The 27,645-nt window shown below is 39.0% G+C and overlaps 3 protein-coding genes, 1 long non-coding RNA gene and 1 pseudogene across 6 annotated transcripts in view; 3 read left to right on the top strand and 2 right to left on the bottom strand.

The window, feature by feature from the left end:
* LOC139943421 (microfibril-associated glycoprotein 4 pseudogene) lies at positions 1–1,038 on the bottom strand (annotated as a pseudogene).
* A 3,179-nt stretch (positions 1,039–4,217) lies between these two features.
* LOC139942467 (inactive hydroxysteroid dehydrogenase-like protein 1) lies at positions 4,218–12,691 on the top strand. The gene is made up of 7 exons (XM_071939257.1): positions 4,218–4,434; positions 4,972–5,094; positions 5,353–5,463; positions 6,113–6,213; positions 7,264–7,380; positions 7,702–7,929; positions 8,095–12,691. Exons 1-7 carry the CDS (start codon positions 4,218–4,220, stop codon positions 8,221–8,223), a joined length of 1,026 nt encoding a protein of 341 aa, XP_071795358.1. The 3' UTR covers positions 8,224–12,691.
* Positions 12,692–12,813: 122 nt separating this feature from the next.
* On the bottom strand, positions 12,814–19,246 carry LOC139942469 (very-long-chain 3-oxoacyl-CoA reductase-B-like). The gene is made up of 10 exons (XM_071939259.1): positions 19,000–19,246; positions 18,330–18,376; positions 17,842–17,917; positions 17,260–17,435; positions 16,794–16,838; positions 16,374–16,408; positions 15,922–16,003; positions 15,421–15,486; positions 14,918–15,067; positions 12,814–14,556 (listed from the first exon to the last, which is right to left on the bottom strand). The coding sequence occupies exons 1-10, from the start codon at positions 19,187–19,189 to the stop codon at positions 14,443–14,445; spliced, it is 981 nt and encodes a 326-aa protein (XP_071795360.1). The 5' UTR covers positions 19,190–19,246; the 3' UTR covers positions 12,814–14,442.
* A 3,443-nt stretch (positions 19,247–22,689) lies between these two features.
* On the top strand, positions 22,690–24,708 carry LOC139943034 (uncharacterized). Its single transcript, XR_011786731.1, has 2 exons — positions 22,690–22,917; positions 23,426–24,708. It is a non-coding gene; the product is annotated as an uncharacterized lncRNA (long non-coding RNA).
* Positions 24,709–26,196: 1,488 nt separating this feature from the next.
* Positions 26,197–27,645, top strand: part of LOC139942463 (uncharacterized) — an 83,924-nt gene continuing 82,475 nt past the window's right edge. For all 3 annotated transcript variants that reach the window (XM_071939253.1, XM_071939252.1, XM_071939250.1), the window contains exon 1: positions 26,197–26,310. In XM_071939253.1, coding sequence (XP_071795354.1) covers positions 26,300–26,310 — 11 coding nt within the window. In that variant the 5' untranslated portion in view covers positions 26,197–26,299. The remainder of the gene's footprint in view (positions 26,311–27,645) is intronic.

Raw genomic sequence — 27,645 nt, 5'->3', positions numbered from 1 at the left:
GCATTTCTTGAGGGACTCCCCACTCCAGTCCATTTTATTTCCTGCCCCCGGTCAATGATGAGTTGATAGTTACCAAACTTGCCGTATTTTCATGCTGCATTTCTTCAGGGAGTAGTAATATCCTTTCCAGCTGCGCCATTGTATTCCCCGTGAATATGACACATCTCCCTGTGGATAGTATTTACCGTTCAGATGAGCATACAAGCAGTCATTAAACCACCAGGCACCTTCATATAGCTCGGCACAATTGTAATCATTGTCCTGATCCTTTGTTGAGAATGATTGGCCATTATGATATGCCATTGAATCACCTGCTGTACTCTGAGCATCATATGAACCAACATGGAGAGTGTACTCGTCACCTGTAACAGCAAACTCACCATAAGAAGACCAAGGTTTATTGGACTGCCAATCTTCCATATCTACTCTGAGTTGCCATTGACCTGATCCAGTAAGGTCACGCAGGATGTCATTCCCCAGCCAGAACTCATTCTGTAGATCACCAAACCCAGATTGATATTCGGCCCAGGTACGGTTGAAGTCAACAGAGCCATCTTGTCTCCTCTGAAACACGATCCAGCCTCCTCCATCTGTCTCCATATCACAGTAAACTTGTAACCCATCAGTCAGACTTGTAGGAAAGATGGTGTATAAACCATTGCTTCGGTAACCAGCTTGATACAACTCCATACAACTGCTGCCACTCTTTAAACCGGGAACAATAAATGAAAGAGTGTCCGCCTTTTCATCATAGTAGACACTTCCTTGCGATTCGATAAAGTAACCAGGGTTTTCTGCTCTGGTGATGTTATTCAATTCGCAAACATGGTTATCTGTTTGGTAGTTGAATGATGCACACTGTGGATCCATAGAGCAGTCTCGCCCACAGATCACAGGAGAAGATGCAGTCTTCCACCGAAACCCATGGTTCAGTAAGGCTCGGTTGGTAGCGCCATACAGAGTTGAAGTAAATCGCTCACACTGGCCATATTGTATCATCAAGCAAACCAACATAAAGACGGCTACGATATATTTCATGGTGATCTTGGCAATGTTACAATTATGTGGCTATGAAGTGAGTTAATTGTTGTTTGCTAAGAAGTTGTTCAAACCCAAGGGTGTCAACAAATAACTTCGTCTTCATAAGATATGAATTTTTCATCCTCCGTAGAAAACGTTTGTTGTCAGTTTGTGTGTGTGTAACGTCTCTTGCTGGGCGACTGTGAGATCGTGGCGACTGTGAGATCGTTGAGCTCTAACATAGGACTATAAAGGCTCTGCTAAGTTTGTGAAATTAGATACCATGAAGGCTCTGACGTCATCGCTTCAGTACCAACCTATTATAGCAGCAACTGGCAAACTAATAAACGTGTAACAATTTTATTGGCTGCAAACATTAGGTGACTTAGAGGCTTATTGGCTTTTATAGCAGAGCTACAACTTTGCCTATTGGTCAGACCCACATAGCTTGGCTATACCATAACTGGTCCCCTGTCCTCACCCGCAATATAGAAGTATTGGTTTAACAGAACCAGTGATAATTGGACTCAACGTACATGGCATTATTAGTACATGTACATCCATATAATGATGTTTATATGTAAATGTGTACGTATAATTTGACTGCGGAATGAATGCAAGATTAACGGTACATCCATACCGCGTGACCATCAGGATATTGACATAGGCTCAACTCAGGCAGATTTCTGGTGAAATTCACGAGCCTCGAAGTATTCATGCATGACGTCACCACTCTAACCCAAAACGAGGCCACCGGTGCAGCCACTGTACTGGTGACGTGACGTGCGCCATTGACCTCACTTTGGGTTAGAATTGTGACGTCATACATGAATATTAAGTAGGCGTATATGGCCATGGAGCAACAAACTAGTTTGCTCCATGGTATGACGTTGTTTCCTGGCATCTGAAGAGCCCTGTATTTTTTAAACATGATGTTGACATGTGCAATTCAGTTTTTAACTGCGGGCCGTGTTATTGAATAGAATTGAATTGAATATTTACATTTTAATACATAAACTTACAGTGAAGCCTACAAGTAAACGGACTCGGCTCGGAGACGCATCTCCAGCAACAAGCACTGTTTCAAATGTTGCACACTTTTTGGGTTGTATGTGGATCACCATGCCATATTTTTCATCGTTCTAAAATTGGCCTTGGATGAGTGAAGTTTTGAAGCCATTGATAAAATGTCAAGTCGTGAACTTTGCTGAATTCCACTTAAAATGTTTTCGATGAATAAGGAAATCGAGTCATATGAGTATAAATAGGTTTCACTTGTGTAAAAAAAACAAAACATTTTGTATGCCCTTGTCCAGAGCTTTTCTGCGAGATTTGCGAAAAGCCCCGTTACGTAATCACTCTCAAAACGTCATAAGTAGATAAAGCCGCTTTGTTGCAGCGTGGATGTATAACAAAGCAAACTCCCACAAATGACGTCAGCGGCATTGTCCTTTAACGCCCGCTCTCAACGGCAGAAGTGTTTTTATTTTTCAAAAAACCTTTAGGTAGGGGCCTGATTTTTCACTCGATAATTACGAAAAGTTCAGAAGTGTACACATATCAAAATTACATTAAAATGGTGAACAAGTGCATTATAAACAAGTAAAAATACAATTTCTGTTGAAAACATTCCGCTCAGGTAGCTGTTTAAATGGAATAGGTACTTCAAACTGCTTTCCAAAAGGACATTATGGTTTATAGGCCTAATTACAAACAAAAAGTGGCTGACGTGTTCGACCATAGTGATGTAACAGAAACAGCCAATTGGAAAGAGATGAGAGAGAGAAAGTGGGGCATGAACAATGAAGGGGAGACAAAGGGAAGTTGATGTTTTGCTCACGAGAGGTTGAGATTACAAAAGACCAAAATTAACGATGGGAAGATTCACGAAAGTAATTAAGTTGTGAATGAGGTAGACTGAAAAATAGGATATCATTCCCCCCCCCCAGAGACACTTTAATATCTCCCTTTTTAGAGTGCCGCGTTCGCTAATTAATTACTTTCTTTTCCATTTTCTATTGAACAGTGGTGTTGAAAGAGATGAAAAAGCACACAGGAAAACGGGGATGAACAATAAAGAGGGGGACAAAGAGGGAAGTGGGTGTTTTGCTCACGAGATGTTGGCAACAAAAAGACCAACAATTATAGGAAGATGGAGAAGAAAGTACTTCCGTTGTGAATGAGGACGACTGAAAAACAGGATATCATTTTTCTCCCCACATCCCCCCTTTTTAGAGTGCTGCGTTTACTTATTAATTACTTTCTTCTCCCTTTTCACACCATTGGCTTTTTGTCTTTTTTGTTCCATGAACCTCTTCCGGTAAACCAGCCCCCTTCTTGTCACCCTTTTAATTATTGTTCATCTCTTGCTGTTTCTGTGTGTTTTCATCTCTTTCTACTTTACCGCCTTTACACTACGTCCCAATTTCATAGATCTGCTAAGCACAACAATTTGCTTAGCATGAATTTTTTGTCTTCGATATAAACAGGATTACCAACCAAATTTCCACGACCGTGATTTTCAGGATAAGCAAACAACAGCTGAATACCAGTAACAAGCAATATGCAGCAAATATAAATTTTGGTTGGTAATCCGAAATTTCTTCAGTGATAAAATAAAACAGTGTTTTTATCAAGGAAGAAATTGCATGAAATTTGGCCCAGTTGTGCTGAAAGCCTTCGTAAAAGACGCTGCTATAGCTGGGTAGACGAAACGTGAGCCCACTAACTACACTTTTTGTGGGGTTATACACTAAATTAAGAGAGTTATAATAGTTTGGCTTGGAATTAGTCATTATATTTTTGTTTCGTAGTGTTTATTATGCTGGTTTGGAATGTTACTGTATTGTATTTTCGAGTGGTAGTCTGTGTTTTGTTCCGCCATGTGAACGTCAGTGTTATTAAAAAAAACGGAAAATACTTTTTTTTGAAGTTTTTTTCTAAAACACTCTGTTGATTATTGAGAAAATATAATTAGCTGTTGCAACCTGCTTACCAACCAAAAAGGACATTTTGGTACAAATGCAAACAAATTTTCATTTCGACCCAAGAAATCTCAGTGCTAGGTCACAGAGCGAACGTCGTTTGAAGAATTTTTTTGAAAAGGATAGTGCTAGTCAAACGACTTTTACAAATCTATTCTAAGCGCTCTTCCATCCAGCTCCCCCTCTCCGCCGCTCTCCCTCCGGAGAAAAAACATGGCAGCCGCCGTTGACAGTGTGAATTTCCTCGTCGCAGAAATTTCAAAATCTGTTGAGACCTATCAAGAAGCATTGACGATTCTTGGAGCTTATTTCGTTTGCCAGAAGGCTGTGAAGACGTTGGTCCACTTCTGCGAGGTCACGAGGGTGCATTTCTTGCCTCGTCTGCCGCTGAGAAAGAGGGATTTAGTCGCCGAATTCGGAAAATGGGCAGGTTGGTGAAGAAGGGATGGTTGAGGGCGCTGTCGGTCTACGCCGTAGACTACGACTTGTTTACAAAATTTGGGATGAAGGAGAAGTTTACAAAGACTTTATGATTAATTTAGAAATTAATATGATTATATGATGAATATGAATCCTTTCCAATCAATTTACGAACAGATTTCCGTATCCTGCCACCTTTTTTTCATTCGATTTGATAAACAAAATTTAAATAAGATTTGTTTTCATTTAATTTAATTTTTCATTTCAGATTGGATCACACTCGCATACGCGCATACATTTATCATGTTTATGTCATGTCAACATCAATCAACTGTGATAAAATTGTTCAGAAAACAAATAGGATAACTTTCTGTATGGCGCCGTATGGATTGATGTGCTCCAGTGACCGAATCATGCCAGTCCATCTATTTTTCTTCTAATAATGCGTGTCATGAAATGAGAGAAGAAATTTATCTTGAAGCACTGTACCACTCCATGTTTTCCTGAGAGGTGATGAAAAATTTACTTCTGATCTTCTCATATCCAGTTGTCACAGGTTCAACGGATGGAATCGGGAAAGCGTATGCACAGGAACTCGCTAGCCATGGAGTCAACATCATCCTCATCAGTCGCTCACAAGACAAACTCAGGAGAGTCGCCAAAGATATCGGTAAGCAGATACTAGCGCTTTGCTTCATTTTTGAAAGGTCACCAAGGCATTTTCTCCTTGGTAAAGGTCAAGTGATCCCCAAGCCCATTTGGCTGTCGATGCTGCATACTTCTAAGGAGTTGAGGAACACTTAACACTCAATGAATAATGGTTTAATAGTGTAAGGTTCTCTGACACTTTTTGTAAGTGTTTTCTGATACGCTTATTTATTTGTTTTTGTTTTTATGAAATTGTTTATTTTGTTGTTCGTTTACAAAGAGACTAACTTCAAGGTTTTGACGAAGATAATCCAAGCCGACTTCAGCCAGGGAAGCGATATCTATCCAGATATAGAACGGCAACTACAGGGTCTCCAGGTAGGCATTCTGGGTAAGTTCCAAGATCGAAGGCAGAGGAGTGTCGCCTTAAATTCATAGCATAAAAACTTACCTGGTAACAAGCAATGGAGAGCTGTTGACGATAAAACATAGTGAGAAATGACTCCCTCTGAACTTCTGAAGTAACGTAGTTTTTGAGAAAGGGGTATTTTAAAACTAATTTATTTGAATCTGAAGCCTTTCTTAGATATCTGAAAGCACACAAATTTGTGCAACAAGGGTGTTTTTCTTTCATTATTTTCTTGCTACTTCGACAACTAATTGAGCCAAAATGTCCACAGATTTGTTATTTTAACCAATGATGCCAAGTTGCATATGCCAACATAATATATGTTGGGACACGCCAAGTGAGAATACTGGTCTTTGGCAATTTCAAAACGTGCCCAGAGTTTTTAAAGGCAAAATATTGTTTATTGTAACCCTACCAGGTTTCATCCTCTAGACCATGTGACCTTTGTTTATAATAAGTTTGACCTTGTACATTCTTTGGATTTTCTGGCAGGCAAGATACCGCACTGGTCAAATAGGAAAGTTTACATTTTTTGTATCATAATATCCACATCAACCCAATTTAACACATGTGAAAGTTGCATTTCAGAACGTGGTCATGCTTTTGAAAAATTATGTTCTTTTATTTTCAGTGAACAATGTCGGAGCTATGGATATACCACAGTACTTTCTCAACATGAAATCCGATCGGCTTTGGCAGCTCATCAACATCAACATTGGAGCAGCTACTCTGGTAAGCTGGTAAGCTTAAGCAGGAAAAAGTAGCTAAGCCTAACCAAAATGTGCTTACAGGAATAAGGTCACCAGCCAAACTACCATGTCATGTGTACACTTTTGTGACTGGTATCCTGCTCATTTTTGCTTAGCAGAAACCGTTCAAGCGATATTTTCTGCTTTTTAACAGAAAAAGTAGTTAAGCACAACAAAACTTTGCTTACCAAAATAAGGTCACCACCAAAACTACCATGTCATGTGTACAATTTGTGACTGGTATCCTGCTTTTTTATGGTTAGCAGAAAAATTATTAAACAATATTTTCTGCATAAAAGCACCTCTATGAAACCTGGCATTGCTGTTTTTGTACAATGTTAATGGTTCAGCTCATGTTCTCCTCTCTTGTTAGTGTTTCCCATTTTATGAGCTTTTGGTTTATTGATTCCGTCATATTCAGTCATGGTTGATTTTGTGTTTGTGTTGCATTGCCATATTACATATCTATAATTTTGTATTTATTTGTTTAAGCTTTTCCTGTAGATTTTGTGTGTGTATGTATTGGTATTTATATGCAGGTACGCATGCATTGTATTTTTTGTATATATATTTGCAAACATTCTTGTTGTTGAATTGACGAATTGATTTGATGTTAGGACCCCAAAATAGGCCTTATATGCACATGATGTAATTTCCAGTTACATCTAAAACTAACATTTCCTCTAGTTTAATCAACAAATAAATGAATGTATTTATTAATCTAATTAACATATCCAAACCTCTAAATCTTCCCCCTCATTCACATGACGGGGGAAGATTGAGTAAAAATGGTTTGTTTGATTTTTTTTTACAATATGATGACTTTTTTGTAGCGATATTATATTTTGTATTTCTTTACCGCGTAATGTATTCTGGATTACCTCTTAATAGCTTAGGCTTAAGTTTCCATTTTAAATAATTTGCGTGTATGTTAGGCTTATTGTTGTAATAAGGGCCATAAGCACTTGTGTGGATTTGTGCGCTTAATCAGTTTTTCATTATTAATACTAGTATTATTATTATTTTATGACAGATGACCAAAATAATCTTGCCCCAAATGGTGGATAGAAAGCGAGGAGTGGTTGTCAATATATCTGCAGCTGCATCAATACATCCAAACCCACAGTTGGCTGTTTATCACGCATGCAAGGTGAGAAATTAGACAGACAAACAAATGGAAGGACAGACTTCATAACCCACAGTCTACCGTTTACCATTTTTTTTGTTTTTAATATTGTTTATATATATACATATATTTTAAGATCATTTCTGTGTTTACCTTTTTTTAAATTCAACGCCTTCTCAATCTATCATCGTAACCTTTTAACTTTGTAAACTTGTCTTGCTTTAGTCTTTTGACTATAATGCCCTCCCATGGCAAAAGAGTGTACATGTTTGTCTTCACTTGGGCCCTGCAATATGAATAATCTAAAGGTGTGTTGTTGTTTTTTCTTCTACCCCCACCATACAGTCTTACATGGATTTCTTCACCAGGGCCCTGCAATATGAATACAAATCCAAAGGAGTAATCTTTCAGAGTCTCATGCCGTCTTACGTCGCGACTAAGATGACCGATTTTAAAGATGGCCCTCATCAGTCCAGCCTCATGATCCCGTCTGCTTGTCTGTACGCAAGGCACGCCGTGTCGACGCTGGGCAGGTCGACGCAAACCACAGGGTATTGGCCTCATACGCTGTTGGTAAGTGAGGCATGCAGCCGTGATATTTCAAAAAAAAAATTTGGGGGGGAAGTAGGTACATTCTGTTGAGTAACATGGCTGTGGAACTATGACTCTATTTGGTGTGGCAAATTCTTTTTGCAATTTGACGATGAAAATAATTATACCATTATTTTGTTCTTACAGATGTGGTTTATGTATCAGATACCAGAAAACCTCTGGATGTGGAGTGTCAGCATTATAAACAGCGCCCTCAGGAGGCAGGTTATGAACAAGCGTCGCCGGCGCGCCTCCAGAGTGCAAACACCATCGTAGCGATACAGCAATAATTCAGAAATCAGAACAAAGTTTAGGATCGAAATGTTTATCTTTAAGATAGTTATCTTTTTAGGGGATAGCTCCATTAAATGAAGAAAGAGGCCAGAATACTACATCCTTTTCCTCTGGCAACTCACACCTGTTATCTCCATGTAATTCTTTTTCCAAACAATGGACTGTATTGGTCATGCACAAACAAGTAGGGCTGCTGACCTGCCTAAGGCATATTAACGGATCATCCATGTAATGCAGAGGTAAAATACAGCCACTCATTGAAAAGGATGCATATAGACCATTTTTGAACCTTGTATATTCTTTGGGTATTCTGGCAGGCAAGATACTGCACTGGTCCTATAGGGAAGTTGACATTTTGTGTCATAATTTCCACATAAATCCAAGAGCTATGAAAGTAAAAGCTCTACAGGTTTTGAGATGTGCCCCCTTTCTTCATACCAAAAGTTGACAAGAATTATACAGTGCAATCTCCATAAAATAGAAGATTTTATGTTTTCTTCCATTGAGCTGTGTACAAATCATGCGTGCAGGAAATCCAGGCTCTGTGGTTCTTTTGTAAACATGTGATGTCACAGGTCACATTGTCTATACTTTCTATACTGGCCAAACTCGGGAAAGTCTGCCAAGAGTTTTGAGTACAAAGTCTAAGTTTTTGACTACAGGGCAATGAAAAGGGATACAAAAAGTAGAAAGTGTGTGTGAACGATGTTATTAGTGCAATTTTATACTTTATAATGAAGTGGTTTAACCTATGAAGACATAAGAAACTTTTATAAGTCTCTGTGCTTGGTGACTGCGGATTCATATTTGATCATGTAATGGTCTTATGACCCTGCGACCTTAATGATATCAAAATCAAACCACTTGTAGCTGTTGCTGATGGGTCAAAGTTGAAAGAGCTATATGCACTAAGCAAAAATATATTTTTCACATCTTCTTTTCCTACTTTGTCTTATTTCTAGTTTTCTTTTGCCGGTGGAAAAATCTGAAAAATTGTGATTAAAGTAGCCTAATAAACATATATTCATAAATACCCCAGACAGCTTTTGATGGATAGCATTCAGCCTTTATCGCACGTCCACGTCCACGGCCACGACCACGACCACGGCCATTCATAAATACCTCAGACGGTTACGCTATTTCTATTGGTGGAGAGCCCGTCACATGGTGGTTGTTTAAATGGTTGAGGCCCTCAGGCTCTTGCCTTCGGCTCAGGCTATCACACGACCCTGCCGGTTTTAAACGGCCGTTTATGAAACTCGTCGCCTACTCTTTTATTCCCTTATTTATGAAACTCGTCGCCTACTCATTTATTCCCTTATTAAACCATGGACCATATGAACAATTAGGTCAGCCCTTCTGCCCAAATATTATTTTTCCTACTTTTTCTTCCAAGGGCCAAATATCATGTATGTTGTAGTTATTTTCTCTTGAGTGTCTGCAAATATCTTCTTTCTTTTTCCTTTGTTTTGGACCTTTTTAAATTTCTTATCCAGAGGCTAGTTTTTTAAAGTTTTTTTTTACAATAGTGACCCTCGGGGATTTGTAAACAGAGTGATAGAGATCAAATGTCACACAGCTGAACAGGCTGAACAAATTTTCGGAGATGAGTGAAATTTGTCCTGTTTGTGTTTGTGTCGTTACCTGTATTTCCAATTTAAATTTCTGAATTTTTATGGTCTTTACTTTTTTGAGTTTGATTACCAAAGGGTATACCAACCCTTTAAACAAATGGACAAATTAAAATTCCATTTGACAATCAATAACTTAGCAATCAGCAATAATCTGAGATTTACATTTTAAATAAAAAACACGCTTATTGATGTTTAAAAATTAATTTGCTCTTGGAAGTTTTAGCCATAATTGGAGATTGACACTTTTTCTGGGAGGTTCCCAGAAAACCTGGGAGAGGTGGCACATAATCCCTTTCAGACCCCAGTTTCATAGAGCTGCTTAAACAAAGAATATTGCTTACTAAATTTCTGCTAAGCAGAAGTAAGCAGTGAACCAGTCACAAACTGTGCACATAATACGATACAATAGCTGGTTACCATTTTCCAGTCCAAGCAAGCAAAATGGGTTGGTGCTTAGAAAATGTTTGTGTCTAAGCATTGTTTGTCATTGAAAAGGCATCAGTATAATGTGATGAACTCTTTTGACTGGGTGGTAATAGAAGTTGATTCTGGCCCATGTGGGTGGGGGGGGGGGGGTGTGGGATACGAGAAAGAAGCTGCTTATTTAACAAAATATTGTATCATACAAGGTTGTTATAATTATGAAAATAAATTTACTGCAATATATGAGCTTTCAGTTATGGGACAATAAGCCATTTGCGAGATAGATTTGATCAATGTTTGATGAAATGGCTTCCTAAGTAAAAAATAAGTCTTGGTGCAACTTCTGTTAGCGGGTCCTTGTTACTTAATTGCCATGCTCTATTCCTTTCTGTTGTTGATAAACAAAGTGCACCTCTTGGCATAGCAGGCAGCAAAACAATCAAGACTCAGGGGCTGAAATATCTCTTTATATTTGTTGATTTGTTTCAAAAAAAGCAAATGTTTGAATTGTGTAACATTTCTTCAAACGATGGATATCTTTTTGTTTTATTTGCATTGATGGCTTTCCAAAGTTTGCCAGCGTTGGCAAAAACTTGGGCTTTGACGTTGCAATGGAAAGGTCTTTAGCAACCTCGTTCCCAGTGGTGTACGATCTTGCCAGAATGCCTTGCTCGAGCATAACCCCTGGAAGTGTGACTTTGAAACATCCACATTTAAATAAGTCCTGTGGTTGATCCACTTTATGCATGCACTCTCAAGTATGGTAACCCACAAAAGATGCATCAAGTCATAGAGCAACTGGTCCCCTCTCATTCTTCTTATGATCTTGTGACATGTCTAACTGTATGCAGTTTAGGGTGACTGTTGTTAAAAGTCAAGCTCGCAAATGGCTCGTTGTAACTGATAGAACCTCAATATTTGTACAGACATTTTACTTTTTGTACTTGTAAACAAAAATGGTTAGCTTAGAAAATGGCACAAACCAAATTGTCTTTAAACCACAGTTGTGTATACATTTGTGATCATTTTTATTCCAATTCTACCAATGTGTAAATAGGCATGAGAGTAAGCATTATGTAAGACGGGCTGGGCCCATTTCAGAAAGCTGCTTAAGGAAAGAAATACCTAGTAAGCATAAAACAACTGTGCTTACAAGAAATAGGTTACCAGTTCAAAATACCATTCCACATTTGGTACCGAGTTCCTTCCAATTTTTGCTCAGTAGAAATTTCTTAAGAAATATTTCTTCTGAGGTTGCTTCTAAATTGGTTATGGGTCCGATTTCAAAGAGGTGCTTATTTGAAGCACACAGAAGTAACTAAGTTAAATGAAAGTATGCTTACTAGAATAAGGTTAATAGCTAGAATACCATGTGACATATTCAATTTGTGGCTGGTATCCTGCTAGTTTCGTCAGAAAATTGTTTAACAGCTCTTTGAAATCGGGCCCTGGTAGTCCGAGATGGACTGGCGCCTTTAGGCCAGCATTTAGTTTGTTCTGAATTGCATTAGGCAGTCTGGGTATCAGGTCGGTATGATGTGATAATATGGACTTATTTTGTAATAAAACGAAGGAAGTGTGAAAAAACATTTGTTTTTTTGTCAGACTCTCCATTTTATATGGGTGGCTTGAGGGAAGGCCATTGTAGATGGATTGCAGAAAGCGTAATCTCGACCGCCATATTTGATGATAACCAATGGAAAAGTGCACGCGTGTACGCCCTGCGCACAGCTCTCGGCCAATGATAGCCTTGCAAGCATGCGGGCACGTTTCATTAATGTAAAATTAACACCACAAAGTCAATATAAGTATGTAGGACTTGGTCTTGGACGTTTTCCCAAATCAAAATTGTTTTAACTATATCTTTGTAATTTGTTATCTATTTTCCCCTGTGTATATTGCACGTCTGTACCTCATGTTAGACTGAACCTTTAGGTTATAAGAAAACTTATATTTTCCTCTTCAGTCTAGCCTTCTCCATATTAATTGTTTATCTCTTTTGGGTAATTTTGATGAACTTTTGGAGAGAAATACTAATAATATTTTTTAAAGACAGTGGACACTATTTGTTATGTCAAAGACTAGTCTTCACAATTGGTGTATCTCAACATACATAAAATAACAAACCTGTGAAAATTTGAGCTCAATTGGTCGTCGAAGTTGCGAGATAATAATGAAAGAAAAAACACCCTTGTCACACGAAGTTGTGTGCTTTCTGATGCTTGATTTCGAGACCTCAAATTCTAAACTTGAGGTCTCGAATTCAAATTCGTGGAAAATTACTTCTTTCTCGAAAGCTACGTCACTTCAGAGGGAGCTGTTTTTCACAATGTTTTATACCATCAACCTCTCCCCAGTACTTGTAATCAAGAAAGGTTTTATGATAATAATTATTTTGAGTAATTACCAACAGTGTCCACTGCCTTTAATAACTGACCCCAAGGACCTGGAACCCATACTAACAACTATGGACTCGGACTCGAGGATTGAAGCCTTAAACACACACAACCAGCAATATTTTGATTTAGAGTACAATACACAATTTGCACAATTTATTTTTCACCTCTTAATTTTTGTCACCTAGAAAAAGAACCCTGACTGTTCCAAATCAATGAAACCATAACGAAGTATAAATTGTATACACAAAAATCCAGCTGCAGGGCAAAGGGATAGCACAAGACACCATTGATCAAGTGATTTGTCTGTAGATTTTGTTTCCTCACAGAACTAGGAAAAGTACTACGTAAACAGTGCTTGAAGGCACTGGACACCTTCGGTAATTGTCAAAAACCAGTATTTTCATTTGATGTATCTCAACATTATGATATGCATAAAGTAACAAACCTGTAAAAATTTGGGCTCAAATGGTCATTGAATGTATAAATTGTATATAAAAAAAATCCAGCTGCAGGGCAAAGGGAAAGCAAAATACACCCTTGATCAAGTGATTTGCCTGTGGATTTTGTTTCCTCACAGAACTAGGAAAAGCACTGAGTAAACAGTGCTTGAACGCACTGGACACCTTCGGTAATATTGTTAAAGACCAGTCTTCTCACTTGGTGTATCCATAGAGCTAGGACCCAAGTGTATCCCAACATGCATAAAGTAACAAACCTGTGAAAATTTGGGCTCAAATGGTCATTGAATGTGCGAGAGAAAAACATCCTTGTTGCATAATTTGGTGTGCTTTCAAACGCATAGTAAAAGGCTTCAGCTGAAGTCTTTTGTTACTTGAGTGAGAAATGACCTCTCTCAAAAACTATGTTACTTTAGAGGGAGTTGTTTCTCACAATGTTTTGTACTTTTAAAAGCTCTCCATTGCTTGTTACTAAGTAGGTTTGTTAATATTACCAATAGTAAATACAAATACTGTCCAGTGTATTGGATGCACAAACCCAATTTATACTGATCCAGGCTATTCTAAAAACAAAGTACCAGGGCTGCACAATGTTTCATTATTAAAGACAAATCTGACATACACCAAATAGTTGAAAGAGTAAAATCAATAATATTTTAGTTTAGTATCAAAATGTATTTTAAAAATCCTAACCGCAAATTGTCCATTTTGTGATAAAACTTCAGTGATGAATTTGTGTTTGTTTGCATCAAAGTAATTAATCTAACTTGATTGAAAAAAAACCCGCTTACAAGTTAAAATACCATGAAATAACACACTGCCTGTCACCTTTTACTTGGTTCAAGTTGCAACCCTACCCCCCCCCCAATTAAAGTGTTTCGATTTCCCCCACCTCCTACATTCTGCAAAAAAAAGGATAGATTTGGCAGCTCTGCACTTGCCACGGCGCTCAAAGTAATTTGCTGTGGTTGTAATTTCAAATCAAATTACCATGGCTCAATTTCATAAAAACTTGCTTAGCACAGAAAGTATTGCTGAACAGAAATAGGTTACCAGCCAAAACTACACTAAGTTTGCATTACTGTGACTGGTGCCCCACTCAGTTTTTGCTTCGCAAAGAATTTCGTCAAGCAGGGTATTTTTATGAAATTGGCCTCAACCAAGGAAATCACATAATCATTGCACTCCACAAGTTCTCCGTAAACTTTGTTAAACATGTCGGTCGAGGGAAAAGTTTTACACGACCATCCCGTATACACACGGCGTGAGTGGGGACTGAACTAAGATTTACTTGGCCTTCTTCTGTTCAAGCCTCTTGAGGGCGCTCTTGCGGAGGCCGAGATGCATACTCATCTGTACTTTGTTGATGAGCCATTCTGGGGCAGCATTTGCAACCCACCCCTGGAAAGGGAAAAAACAACATGGAGGTTTCATTAACTTCAGTGTGGAAGCATTTTGCTTTGACTGGGCCCCTGTCTTTATTCTTGCGGACAAAGACAGGGGTCTGCTACTCAGATCCAGTGATTCCGTTAGATATAATAATATCAAATTGGATAAACGTGCAGTGACATGAAGCTTTCCATAGATGCCCAAACAGTACACTCCTCTCCTGTCTGCCATAGAACTTGACTTTGTATCTCTATGTGAAATGAATGTAGGTCAAAGGTGTATGTACACGCCGGCTGGAGGCCGGTCTCTTGCGTTATTCTCGTGCCTTTAAATGCAATATTCTCAAACTTTATTTCTATCTGCCTAAACCCACCTGTATAGAATGAATCAGACATCCATTAGTTCTGTCCTCAATACCCAGAGTAGCCAAGGCGCTGCGGACATACCCCGTAGGGGTCGGAACGGTCAGCGAGGCTCGACGAATCTTACTCAGCTTGGTCGACACGAAGAACGGCAGAACAGACTAAATATAAATTTAAAAAAATCACCAGCGTCACAATTTTGGTTTCATAGCAAGAAGTTAATGTATATCTTGGAGGGTAGAGTTGGTTCTTGCGATTGATTTAGCTTTGTGCTCTTCGAACTTGGCAGCACAGGCTGTATACTCACAAGGGAGCTGAGATGGCTTAAGGAATGACATAAATGGCCCAGTGACCAGGGGGTAATGTTTTCAAGTGTTAGTGAATGTTTGGGTTCCTGTGAGGGCAGAGATGGTTCATTTGTGATTGATTTAGCTTGGTGCGCTACATACTTGGCAGCACAGGCTGTATACTCCCAAAGGAACTGAGATGGTTTAAGGAACGACATAAACCCTACCTGGAATATAATGCCTTTAGATGCATACTCGGTCTGTAGAGCTCTGGTGAAGAAATCCATGTATGCCTGTTATAAAAACAAGCAAAGAAAAGTTATTTTATTATAGAAATAATTGATGTGTTGTCGCCAAGCAGATAAAAGCACTAGACTTAAGCTCTGGTGTTTCTGATCAGCAGAGTGTGGGTTCGAGTCCCAGCCGTGACACTTGTGCCGTTAAGCAAGACACTTCAACCACTTTTGCTTCGTCCTTCAGATGGGACGTAAAGCTATTGGTCCCATGTGTTGTGTAATGCATGTAATAGAACCTAGTGCACTTGACGTAAAAAAAGGCGTTCGCCCCGGTGTTCCAGGTCTGATTGGCAGCATATTGCACAACAGATCCTTGTAAACCATAACATGGTGCTACGAAAGGAAAAGGTCTCATACCTCAAAACTTTCCTTCGTTCAAACACACAACTAAAAAAGTAAAGGGAAAACCCGGCAAGTAATAGTTAAACCAACCTTGGTAGCGGAATAAACGGTCAACAGAGGGCTTGGGTTCATGCCTGATGCAGATGAGACGTTAACAACGATACCTTTTTTCCTGCAAGAAATAAATTACACAAAAAAACGTTAGATTAAAGGGACTAATGAAGTGGGTAGTTAGTATGTGATTTTTATAATTTGGAGAAATCAAAGTGGTAGGACTTGTTTGTACTTTGAAAACTTAGCGTTTTAGACATGTAGACGAGAGGAGCACAGGCTGTATACTCCCCAGGGAGCTGAGATGGTTTAAGGAATGAATGAAATGGCCCAGTGACAATGATGTTGGAGTGCTTTGAGGAACCTGACTATTATTATTGTTATTATGGTGGGCTGTAATGGCAACTATGATAAGACCGATGAATAAAAAAGAGAGGCATAATAAAGTTAGCAAGCAGGTTGTGAGTTCTACCTTAACTCTAGACACTTACCTATCTAGCATTCCTGGTAGAACAATTGCAGTCATCTGTTTAAAAAATAAAAAATAATGAAACTTTCAAATAAATAAATACGTAAATGCATGTTGAAATTTGTGTGCCCCCCCCCCCTGCACATGTACATAATATGCAGGTTAGAGAAATTTGATGCAGGTTTGCATGAGTGCAGAGTGATATTCAAATTGTAGTAGGCACAACAGTGACAAGCAAGTCATAACACCACATACAGTTCACCTGTTCCAGCACGCTTACTCACTCTCAGCACCTTAGAGCAAACTTTTGGCGCTCTGAAAATGACTTTTGATTGATTGATTGATTTAAATCTAAATTTAGCAAGAACGACTTGCAAACATTGCCTTGAGAGTAGAATCAAGTATGGAGAATATTTGTTGACCAATCACAAAGCAACCTTACCATTGTAGCCGACAGGCAGTTCAAGTTGACCATGTCTGTCAGGAGCTGTATTGAAAAAGAGTCAAGAACAGTTATGGTCAAATACGCGTTTCGCTATATTAATATAGCTTTGGTTTTTGGTGCCCTGTGTTTTTGCTGTGATGCCCCTTTGCAAATTTCCAATACAAATTAACATCTTCCTCATAGATGTGTCCCCTACCAGAGGACAATTTATGTGCCCCTTCATGAACGAAATTTAAGACCTGCCACATCCAAATACCTCTCACCCCTGCCCCTAACTTTAGACCAATCCGATGGCATAGTTTCAGGCACAATTAAGTTAAAACATGATTGCACAAGTTTGGAAATTGTGTGCATTTGACTCCTGCAAATTGCGGATTCGTGCAAGCAAATCAGTAATTTGAGTGCCTTTTTACTTTGCGCGCTCAAATTAGTGATGAGGGCAAGGAATGTCAAAGCTACCCACCTTCTTGGAGTCAGGGAGTTCGTGGAAGTACATGGGATAACTATAAGACATCCCTACATTGTTGACAAGAACCCCAACGCTAAGACCCTCAAGCTCCTTGCTTATCATCTCATAGATCTCTCCGCTCTTGGAGAAGTCGACCGCTATGATCTTCGTCTGCACCTTGTACTTGGATTCTGAAGTATCAAAAAAGCGTAACAAAGAATTCATTAATTGGTATTGAACAAAAACAAAATTTAGTTAAGCAGGAATTGAACTAACGACCTCCAGAACAACTAGCAGACGTGTCCAAGGGAACTCTGTCCTTCATAAGGAAAATTAATATAGGCTCGAGGAGGAGCAGGATTCAAAAGAAGAAGTTTGTACACAGCTTGCCATATGGGGGGGGGGACCCGAATCTCTGGAGGGACAGCATCTCCTGTAACACTGGCGCTCTATTACAACTGACCGATCTAGCCCTATGTTGGCAGTCTCCCTATTTTGTCAAGTTCTTTATTCGGGGTGCCAGTCAGAAGCCATACAACCACGTCAGTTTCCCTTGTGGTTTCTTTGCAAGGAACATAGGCTACCAAGACCACTTACCGATTTCTGAGGCCACATCTTTTAACTTGTCCGGCGATCTACTCAGCAGAATGATATTCAGACCTTTAGCTGCCAGCTGGGAGGAGAGGAAAGAACAAAACCAAATACTTATTTTTGACTGCGAGAATCAAATTGATTTGCAGACAATGGATTTTTTCTCAGAACTCGGGGAAAGTACTGAGTATACACAGTGCTTAACACACAGTGGTGAAAAACAAGTTAAAATTATTATCATATCAGGACCAAACAGGCGGAGGAAATGAATGAACACATGTTCTACATTTTAAAGCTTAGTCTACATGGGTATCATTCTACTCCTTAAACTATGAGGTTCATTCGTGGAGACGATAGCAGACCAAACATCATAGTTCTAGTGTGCTGACAACAGTCCACAACAACAATTCCTGAAGAGGAATTTAGGAGGGTTATGGTTTTATATTTCAGCTACACACTGTTTTATTTTGAGGCCAAACTCAAAGGGCACATACCTGTTCTGCGTAGGCTTTCCCAATGCCATCTGTTGCCCCGGTAACAGCTGAAAATAGTATTAAAAATATATACTTCTTACTAGTTACACACACATGGTTAAAATACAGAGTAGACTAGAGGAGGTACTCCAAGATCATGAGACGTGTTCCGCTTACTCTTACTACCCTAGTCCTAGAACTAAAATATAGTAAATAGTATCATCATATTATTCATATATAAGTAGTATGACTATGAATGAGGTCCGCTCCGCATCGTCTCTTGTTCTTGACGATAGCGGAAAAAACCTCATCCCAGTTCTAGGACAAGAGTAGCTAGAAGAGTAGAGGGTGCACAGTGCTTTTTTATTCATTATCATGTGAAATAATAAACAAAATTGGTAATTAATTTACTCTTTCATCATAAAGCTAACTCAATCAATCAATGATCAATCAACATCAATCAATTAAATTACAAACATGACATTGACAACAAAGGAGATATTTATTTTGGTTGGGTACAATTAAATAAAAGAGTGGTAGAACTGGTACGAAAACTTTTCCATGAGTTTCTCTATACATGGAGGTATATTCTATGAATGTTGCAATAGAGGATTCGAGTCTAATCTGGGTTTTAGCAAAAGGTGGGCGGGGTGGGCTTGATCGCTATCTTTTTAATCTCGTCTTGTCTTACCTGCCCAATCTCCAAACGATTTTACGTTGGCGCAAAGTCCAAGCGGGCTCGCCAAAAAGAAAGCCTTAAAACCTCTGAAAACCGATGAAACTAGACGAAACGTTGCGTAGAAGGCGACCACAGCTCCCAGTGAGGCAAACACTGGATTCAGGGCACCGAAAGGGACGGTTTCAGGCATGTTTTTTGGCATGAATTTGCTAAGGGGCTTGGTGCCGAGGTTACGATCACGCGATGAGTGTTTACTGTGTATTTGCTGGTATTAAACCACTTGACACTTGAGGGCGCTGTCTAAGATACGAAACGGGTCAACTCGTACCCAAGTCAACTCGTACCCAAGTCAACCCGTACCTAAGTCAACTCGTACCAAGGTCAACTCGTACCCACGTCAACTCGTACCGTACAACGTATATTGGGTACGTTCGTTTAGCTTCCCTGGGTCGACCCCAGTGTGTGGTGGGTTTTTTGCCCAGGACGAACATGGGTAGTTATCTGCACACGTTCGTCCTGAAAAAAAAAAAACACCACACACCGGGGTCGACCCAGCGAAACTAAACGAACGCACCCATAGTATGCCGAAACGGAGTTTCCGTGCGGCGTGATTTTGTAATTGCGATAGGATGTTCTACCATCATATGGAGCTCAATTTATTAATAATAATCTCACGAATCAGTCTAGAAATAATGTCAGTATTTCCTGCCAACTATTAGACCACAATGGCTGGTCTTTTAAAACGAGCGTGTGACCGTGAATTATGTGTGTGGTTATTATTAAACAAAGTCCTAAATCCATGTGATAGTCTGACCCTCATTAGAAGCATAAGCAGAATGAACTTCCTTTAAAAAAAATAAAAACACACTGAAAACAGGTTAATTTTAGAATTGTTTTATTTATTTAGAATAAGATTGACAGATCTTTCCAGCATTGACCATTTGAAATTAAATTTGTGCAAAAAAAATCCTTTAGAGGTTATAAAAACATTTACTTGACATTTTGCAAGGTATGAACTAATTATTGCAGGTAAACGAAATACGTAAGAAATTACTGATATCATTTAAGACAACGGTCCAATTTTATAGCGCTGCTTAGTTTAAGCAAATTTGCGTGCATATACTGTAGTAGAATTCACAGGTTAGCAGAAAAATTGGGCTGCCATTATTGTTACTGTTTACCATTGTAACGTCATTTATTTTTGTGTGGTAAGCACCGGAAGGTTAGCATGCCTTTTCGTGTGCTTAGGGTTAGCAGCGCTATGAAATAGAAATTGCACAGTAAGCACAAAATCAGCCGCTAAGCAGAGATATGAAATTGGGCCCTGACGTATAACTATTGGTGCCATTCCTTTTACAGCAATCAATCAATCAATCAATCAATCATTGTGCATTTGTAGAGTGCAACCATTAGTCTCTTGCAGTAACACCAATAATCAATATTACTCTTCCAATTGTCAATACCGTGGACTCCTTTGAGTATTTCTGTTGGGTGCACACTTGAAACCAGCTCAAGTTTAAAGCGGTCCTGGTGTTAAACAGGGCCTAATTTCATGGCTCTGCTTACCGCCGAGTTCTGTGCTTACGATCACGATTCCCCGCTTACGTGCAAGCGCCGAATTTCTGCGCTAGCCTTGTAAGCGTAGAACGCCTAGTAAAAAGGAGTATGCATGAGCAGAACCCAAAATTCGCCGCTTACCCGTGAAATACGCTTGCCGTAAGCACAGAATTCCCTGCTTCCGTAAGTGGTGATTCTGTGCTTACAAGCAGAGCCATGAAATTGGGCCTAGGTAACTTCACTGTGCTCAATAAACCCTATCGACTTTTCACTTTTTGTTTTACAAACTCATTGTTTCATTGGTTATTTCGCAGTAACAAACCAACAATGTAATACTTGATCACAAAAAGTCACTCTTTTTAGCATTCATTACATGTTTGAGTTTAGCCAAGGCTACCAGCCTTTTATCTTGCCATTGTCGTCTCTCCTGTAGTTGATCAAAGTGAAATCTTGCAGCACTTTCTGCACAACTTGCATCACTTCTTTCTCTCCTGAAGGTTGGAGATGGTCCAAATGATGAAGTGACTCTGTTGATAGTGGCACCGTGACGTTCCATGTAGTTGGCTGTACCTGAAGAGTTAAACATTTATCAGTGTCAGACTGTTAACCAGAAAGCCTTGATTTTTTTAAAGACTTTCTTGTGTTTTTGTTGTTGATAGTTCTTACCCTGTGTGTCGAGATGAATTACTTTAAGATGGTCCAAAAACACATACACTGTACCCCACGTATTATGAGGAAACATGCTAAATTAATATCAATAACTGATGCTATTCAAAATTTCGAAAAAAGAAATACGCTGTTTTGTAAATTTACACAATGGCAGCAGAGCGCATGCCGAGCTGCATATTTAGGCCTAGGGTGTGTTTTTGCTACCCCAACCAAAGTCCAACCTTGGTCCAACCGAGTCTTAATCGCTTATCGGTGGCATGGTCTGACATGAACCGCACCGTCACAGCGCTCAACCGAACATGCAAAAATGCTCAACCGATGACCAATGTTTTTGGTTGGGGTTGCCAACAAAATGCACTCCAGTGGGCTCTCTCGACTAGTTCTTATATAACTGAGCTCTATGTTTTGACCCCTCAGCCTACCCACAATGCATTGCGGTTCTGAATCGCAATAAAAGGTTAACATTCGACCTTCAAGTACTTAAGGCTCCCCTGTGAGCGCATGGAGGAATGCGGGAGCCTTATAGTTTCTTTTAGAAGTAAGGTATTATTATTGGATCTCTGCCTGCCGACAGTTGTAGTGTTTGCTTACCTTCCTTGCGATCAATTCTAGTTTGGGATTCCCTCGTGAAGAGATGGTAGTTTGTACCCACAGAAATGGCGAAAGTTCTGCAAAAAAAGTGAAGAAATTACGAACATTATTCAAAGTTTCAAAAACTTAAGTTGAGCTGATCTGCTAGCTTAGTGGTCTTCGTGTTGACATGCATGACATGTGGACTATGTTTTTAATTATTTCACCAACACAAAAAAATGAGGGCGCAATGCTGGTTTAACGGTGGTATTTTGTTTGCAGGTGAAAAATTAACGGTTGTGTTAAATACCGCCCTCTTACGTGTGGACAACTGCTGCTTTCTGATTGGTCTGTTACGCGTAAGTTAATAACCAAGCTTTATGATTGGTCTGTTAAGCGTAAGGTAATAACCAATTAATTAGACCTGGTTGTGTTAAATACCGCCCTCTTACGTGTGGACAACTGCTGCTTTCTGATTGGTCTGTTACGCGTAAGTTAATAACCAAGCTTTATGATTGGTCTGTTAAGCGTAAGGTAATAACCAAATTAGACCTGGCTGTATTAAATACCGCCCTCTTACGTGTGGACATATGCTGCTTTATGATTGGTCTGTTACGCGTAAGTTAATAACCAAGCTTTATGACTGGTTTGTTGCGCGTGGACTTGCGCATAACAGACCAATCATCAAGCGGCAGTTGTCCACGCGTAAGAGGGCGGTATTTAACACAACCAGGTCTAATTTGGTTAATAACTTACGTGCAACGGACCAATCATAAAGCTTGGTTATTAACTTACGCGTAACAGACCAATCATAAAGCAGCAGTTGTCTACACGTAAGAGGGCGGTATTTAACACAACCGTTAATTTTTCACCTGCAAACAAAATACCACCGTTAAACCAGCATAGCGCCCTCATTTTGTTGTGTTGGTGCAATAATTAAAAACACAGTCCACATGTCATCATGCATGTCAACACGAAGACCTCTAAGCTAGCAGCTCAGCTCAACTTCAGTTCTGTAACTTTGAATTTGTTCATAATTTCTTCACTTTTTTGGCAGAACTTTCTCCATTTCTGTGGGTACAAACTACCATCTCTTCACGAGGGAATCCCAAACTAGAATTGATCGCAAGGAAGGTAAGCAAACACTACACTGTCAGTGTCTTCCTCTATGGTGTCACTGCGCTGTGCTCACTCGGCAGGCAGAGATTCAATGGCAATAATAATACCTTGTTGAATGAAGGTCGAAGGTTTATCTTTTATCGCGATTCAGAATCGCAATGCATTGTGGGTAGGCAGAGGGGTCAAAACATAGAGTTATATATTATATATAATCTTATACTATGGGTCTTAATAGACCACATAACTGGGGGGCTAGATTTCTTTTTTCGAAATTTTGAATAGCATCAGTTATTGATTTGATATTAGTTTAGCATGTTTCCTCATAATATGTGGGGTACAGTGTATGTGTTTTTGGACCATCTTAAAGTAATTCATCTCAACGCCGAGGGCAAGAACTATCAACAACAAAAACACAAGACATACCTTTTTGGCCCTCCTCGTAAACAAGATATGCAAAAGTCTTTAAAAAAATTGAGGCTATTTGGTGAACAATCTGACACTGATAAATGTTTAACTTGTTCAGGTACAGCCAACTACATGGAATGTCACAGTGCCACTATCGAAAGAGTCACTTCATCATTTGGACCATCTCCAACCTTCAAGGTAGAAAAAAGTGATGCAAGTTTTGCAGAAAGTGCTGCAAGATTTCACTTTGATCAACTACAGGAGAGACGACAATGGCAAGATAGAAGGCTGATGGCCTTGGCTGAACTCAAACATGTAATGAATGCTATAAAGAGTGACTCTTTGTGAGTTTTACCCTATACTCCATAAGGGCAACTGACTGGGTAAACTGTTTAAATGATTTGGGGTTTGAACAAAGAAATATTTACTGGGATAGGATGGGACTCAAACCAATGACTTCCGGATCAACGCGCCGGCGCTCAACCAACTGAGCTCTCATACCCTATTTAAGCTGTTTCTCTATTTTGTCAATATCTTTGTTCGGGGGTTGCTGGTCAGAAGCCATGCAACTATTAACTGCCGTTGTGTAGCCAGGGATCACACCGAAGTTATGATACCGGGGAAGGGGCAGCCAGGGGATCGCCAACATAGGGCTAGATAGCTCAGTTGGTAGAGCGCTGGCATGTTCATCCGGAGGTCGTTGGTTCGAGTCCCACTCTAGTAAATTTTTATTTTTTCACGTTTGCACCCAACAGAAGTACTCAAAGGAATCCAGGGTATCGACAATTGGAAAAGTAATATTGATTGTTGGTGTTACTGCAAGAGACTAGTGGTTACACTCTACAAATGCACAATGATTGATTGATTGATTGATTGATTGATTGATTGCTGTAAAAGGAATGGCACCAATAGTTTAACGTCAGGGCCCAATTTCATAGCTCTGCTTAGCGGCTGATTTTGTGCTTACTGTGCAATTTCTATTTCATAGCGCTGCTAACCGTAGGCACACGAAAAGGCATGCTAACTTTCCGGTGCTTACCGCACAAAAATAAATGACGTCACAATGCAAATCCACGGAAAACACGTAATATGGCCGCCCAATTTTTCTGCTAACCTGTGAAATACACTAAGGCTTAAGCAAATGTTTCTGCTACAGTAAGCACGCAAATTTGCTTACCGTTAAGCAGTGCTATGAAATTGGGCCCTTGTCTCAAATGACATCAGTAATTTATTACCTGTTACGTCTTTTACCTGCAATAATTAGTTCATACCTTGCAAAATGTCAAGTGAATGTTTTTATAACCTCTAAAGGAATTGTTTGCACAAATTTAATTTAAAATGGTCAATGCTGGAAAGATTTGTCAATCTTATTCTAAATAAATAAAAAGTTTATTAAATTAACCTGTTTTCAGTGTGTTTAAATTTGTTTTGAAGGAAGTTCATTCTGCTTAAAGATGCTATTTCAGGTTTTTGGCCTCAACATTAAAAAACCTATTTATTTTTTGAGTGAATGATATTTCAAAAAAAGAGTATCACCCACTGTAACAAAAAAAGTTAAACTTTTACTTTTAATGGTCAGGAACATGACAAAAATTTAAAACGTTTCTTATAAAACTCGTACGAATTGGTAGACTTTTTCTAGCAGTGGCTCAAATGAAAGCTTGTAACTTTCTCAACCCCCATCAAAATACATATTGACTGAATTTTAAATCAAAACTCATCCCGGGGACCTGACCCACTTCTGGGTCAAGTTGACTCGGGTACTACAGTAAATTCTGGGTCAAGGAATTTGAAACATTTCGGGTCAAAATGGGTCGGATCCACTGTCTGCATGGTCAATTCTTACCATGGAGATTTTAGAGAGCAAAACAAGGAATAACTTAAAGTATTCCATGATAATAAAATTATTAAAATTAAACAGGCCCAACCTAAAGCTGAACTGATCATGGAGGTAGAAATATTGATGAACTACACAATCGCATTCTAAAAGGGTGAAGCATCTCATGTTTTAATGGAACTTGCGCCTCGAACAAAGACTACGACCAGCCCCAAAATAATTATTACCACTTTGTTTGCCAGCGCAAGATTGGCTTATAAACCATTTAGTCCATTAGTTCACTAATACACAAGCGACCTTAATTAACACAAAGGCCGCCGCACATTACACCCTTTTTAACAGGTGTTGTGGCCACATCAATAACAAAATACGTTTCCGTCAATCTATTACTCTGTTATTGTTAATTTCCCAGCGCTTTATTTTAATTCTTTGGTGGAAATATCTGCCTGAATCGCTACCAGTAAATGAAGAAATATAATTTGTAAGATCCCCAAAAATCAATATCAGTTATTTTGATTACCGAAATAGAAATAAGCCAGATATGATAATGATATATGTTTTTAAAGATGCAAAATGTGTTTGTGCATACAGTAGCAAGTTTTTGGCTAGCAGGCTTTATGGAATGGGCCCCCGCATTGGCCCAACCATGACGCAACTAAACTTCATTCTCACACCCCCACATCCATGGGTCGGACAGAAAACACCTTCGTTTTAGTGGGTTTAGAAATTGTTCACAACTTTTATGTTCCTGGCTTTGTGTACAACTTTTCTAAGACCAACTTCTTGTAAACAAACCACAAAAAGTATCGTCACAGACAATTAACAAACTTGTGTCCGACAAGTTACCAAATGAATTCTAAGAAAGCACTCCGTATATATAGCACTCTGTGAACTTTGATGATTCAATGCGAAATCTCATTAAGTTCGGAGAAACACAATTTTTTCTTAGTCATCGCTAGCACCACCTTCGGCTGTGTGCGGATTTTCGTGTGACACACTCGACTCTCGAAGAGGCCTGCTACGTCACGACCCTCATTAACATAATTAAACAACATGGCGGATAGAGGCAATGCAAGCCGAAGCACTTCCTGAGTGGGTTTTGAAGCGGTTTCCTTCCTCCTTATTCAGTGAGCCCTCCTCCCAAACTGGGCCAAGATGACGGAGAGGTAAGTAGACGTATACCCCGTTAAATTTTCCCTTTTAAGGGATCCGTAACTTGGTTAGTTTGTGTTGGAAGTGTGGAATTTTTGGGACCATTTTTTTTTTGACATCGTTCATGTGTCTTTTTTGGGTTGTACCATTTTGGTTGTCCGTTCATTGACGTGGTGTGTGTGCTACGTCAATGTTTCCCATGTGTTTATGTGTTGTAGTTTTAGAATCCCGAAGGGCGGATATGGTTGGGAACTGTATTACGCATAAACTTCCTGTCTTATTAAAAACCCAGATATATTTTAGGAATATTTTAAAGGATGCACTGTCACACTCACAGTGACTGTCGACACATTAAAATTAGGCCCTACTATTTACTAATTGATTCTTTTTAATTTGATGTTTTTGTTCTCGCATCATGCTTTACTCATATTTCGATTGTCCTGGATTAATTTGGTTGTGCTTTTTGTTTCATGTTTTTGTTTTGTAAAGATTTTGTTTTGAAATTATACACGTAGTTTATGCTCATTTTGTCATGTCGTCATGTCCAACAGCAGATAGAATGGAATATTTTCCGTATTTGGCTGCCATGTTTTCAATCTTTATGATTTTATGAACAAATTAAATACTGAAAACTATCTTTATTATAGTATCTTTACTCAACTTCCTTAAGTAAAATGAGACATTGTTTTTGGTAACAAAGACGAAAAAGTGGTGGCCAGATATGGACATTTTTTTCTGTCATGACACAGAATTATGAATAAAATTGTGTAACTAGTTTACCATTATTGATTATTGATTTGGAAAAAGACCAACATTTAAGCTTTTAGTTTTATAAAATCATGAATGTTTTTCCAAAACATGTGTGTACCTTATATTAGTCATTTCCAACAACTTTTATCAATTATAGTGCTCCCTTTGTATTAAAAGTTCACGACAAAATCAAATTGCCACCTGACAAGCTAAAGTAAAAAATAAAATCCTGAACATAATAAAAAAAAAACCAATTCAACACATGAGCAAGGTCTGTGTAACTTATCACCCACACAACCTGAGCACTCTGCGACTTTTTACAAACTTTGGCTTGTGGGCTCCATGTGGCTTCAGGCCTCTTAGATGTTGGAAACACAGCCCCAAAATTGATTGTTTTAAATAGTGTCAAACTGTCATGCTTAAACAAAACAAACGTGTCAAGACCAGGACTCTGAGCCACACTCTGCTCAAGGTTTTAGCCAGGATTTGGTAAAAGGGTGTCCAAATTTGCTGGAAATTTTAATCAGGCTCATCAGATCTTGAGTCTAGTATGCTTGACTGCTTGGGGGACGACACACACCCGATAGCTTTTGCTTAGC

This window comes from Asterias amurensis, chromosome 10, assembly GCF_032118995.1.
Source record: "Asterias amurensis chromosome 10, ASM3211899v1".
Taxonomy (NCBI): Eukaryota; Metazoa; Echinodermata; class Asteroidea; order Forcipulatida; family Asteriidae; genus Asterias; species Asterias amurensis.
The sequence above is the reverse complement of the archived record's forward strand: the minus strand, read 5'-3'. Positions and strand labels throughout refer to the sequence as shown.

Bases quoted from the DNA above. Each gene is read 5' to 3' on its own strand.
- LOC139942467 (XM_071939257.1), top strand. From the start codon at position 4,218: ATGGCAGCCGCCGTTGACAGTGTGAATTTCCTCGTCGCAGAAATTTCA. The intron at 5,095-5,352 runs GTAAGCAGATAC...TCGTTTACAAAG, and splicing joins GAGAGTCGCCAAAGATATCG to AGACTAACTTCAAGGTTTTG. The intron at 5,464-6,112 runs GTAAGTTCCAAG...TTTTATTTTCAG, and splicing joins TCTCCAGGTAGGCATTCTGG to TGAACAATGTCGGAGCTATG.
- LOC139942469 (XM_071939259.1), bottom strand. From the start codon at position 19,189: ATGCCAAAAAACATGCCTGAAACCGTCCCTTTCGGTGCCCTGAATCCA. The intron at 18,377-18,999 runs GTAAGACAAGAC...TACTATTTTCAG, and splicing joins ATCGTTTGGAGATTGGGCAG to CTGTTACCGGGGCAACAGAT. The intron at 16,839-17,259 runs GTGGGTAGCTTT...TTTTCAATACAG, and splicing joins AACTCCCTGACTCCAAGAAG to CTCCTGACAGACATGGTCAA.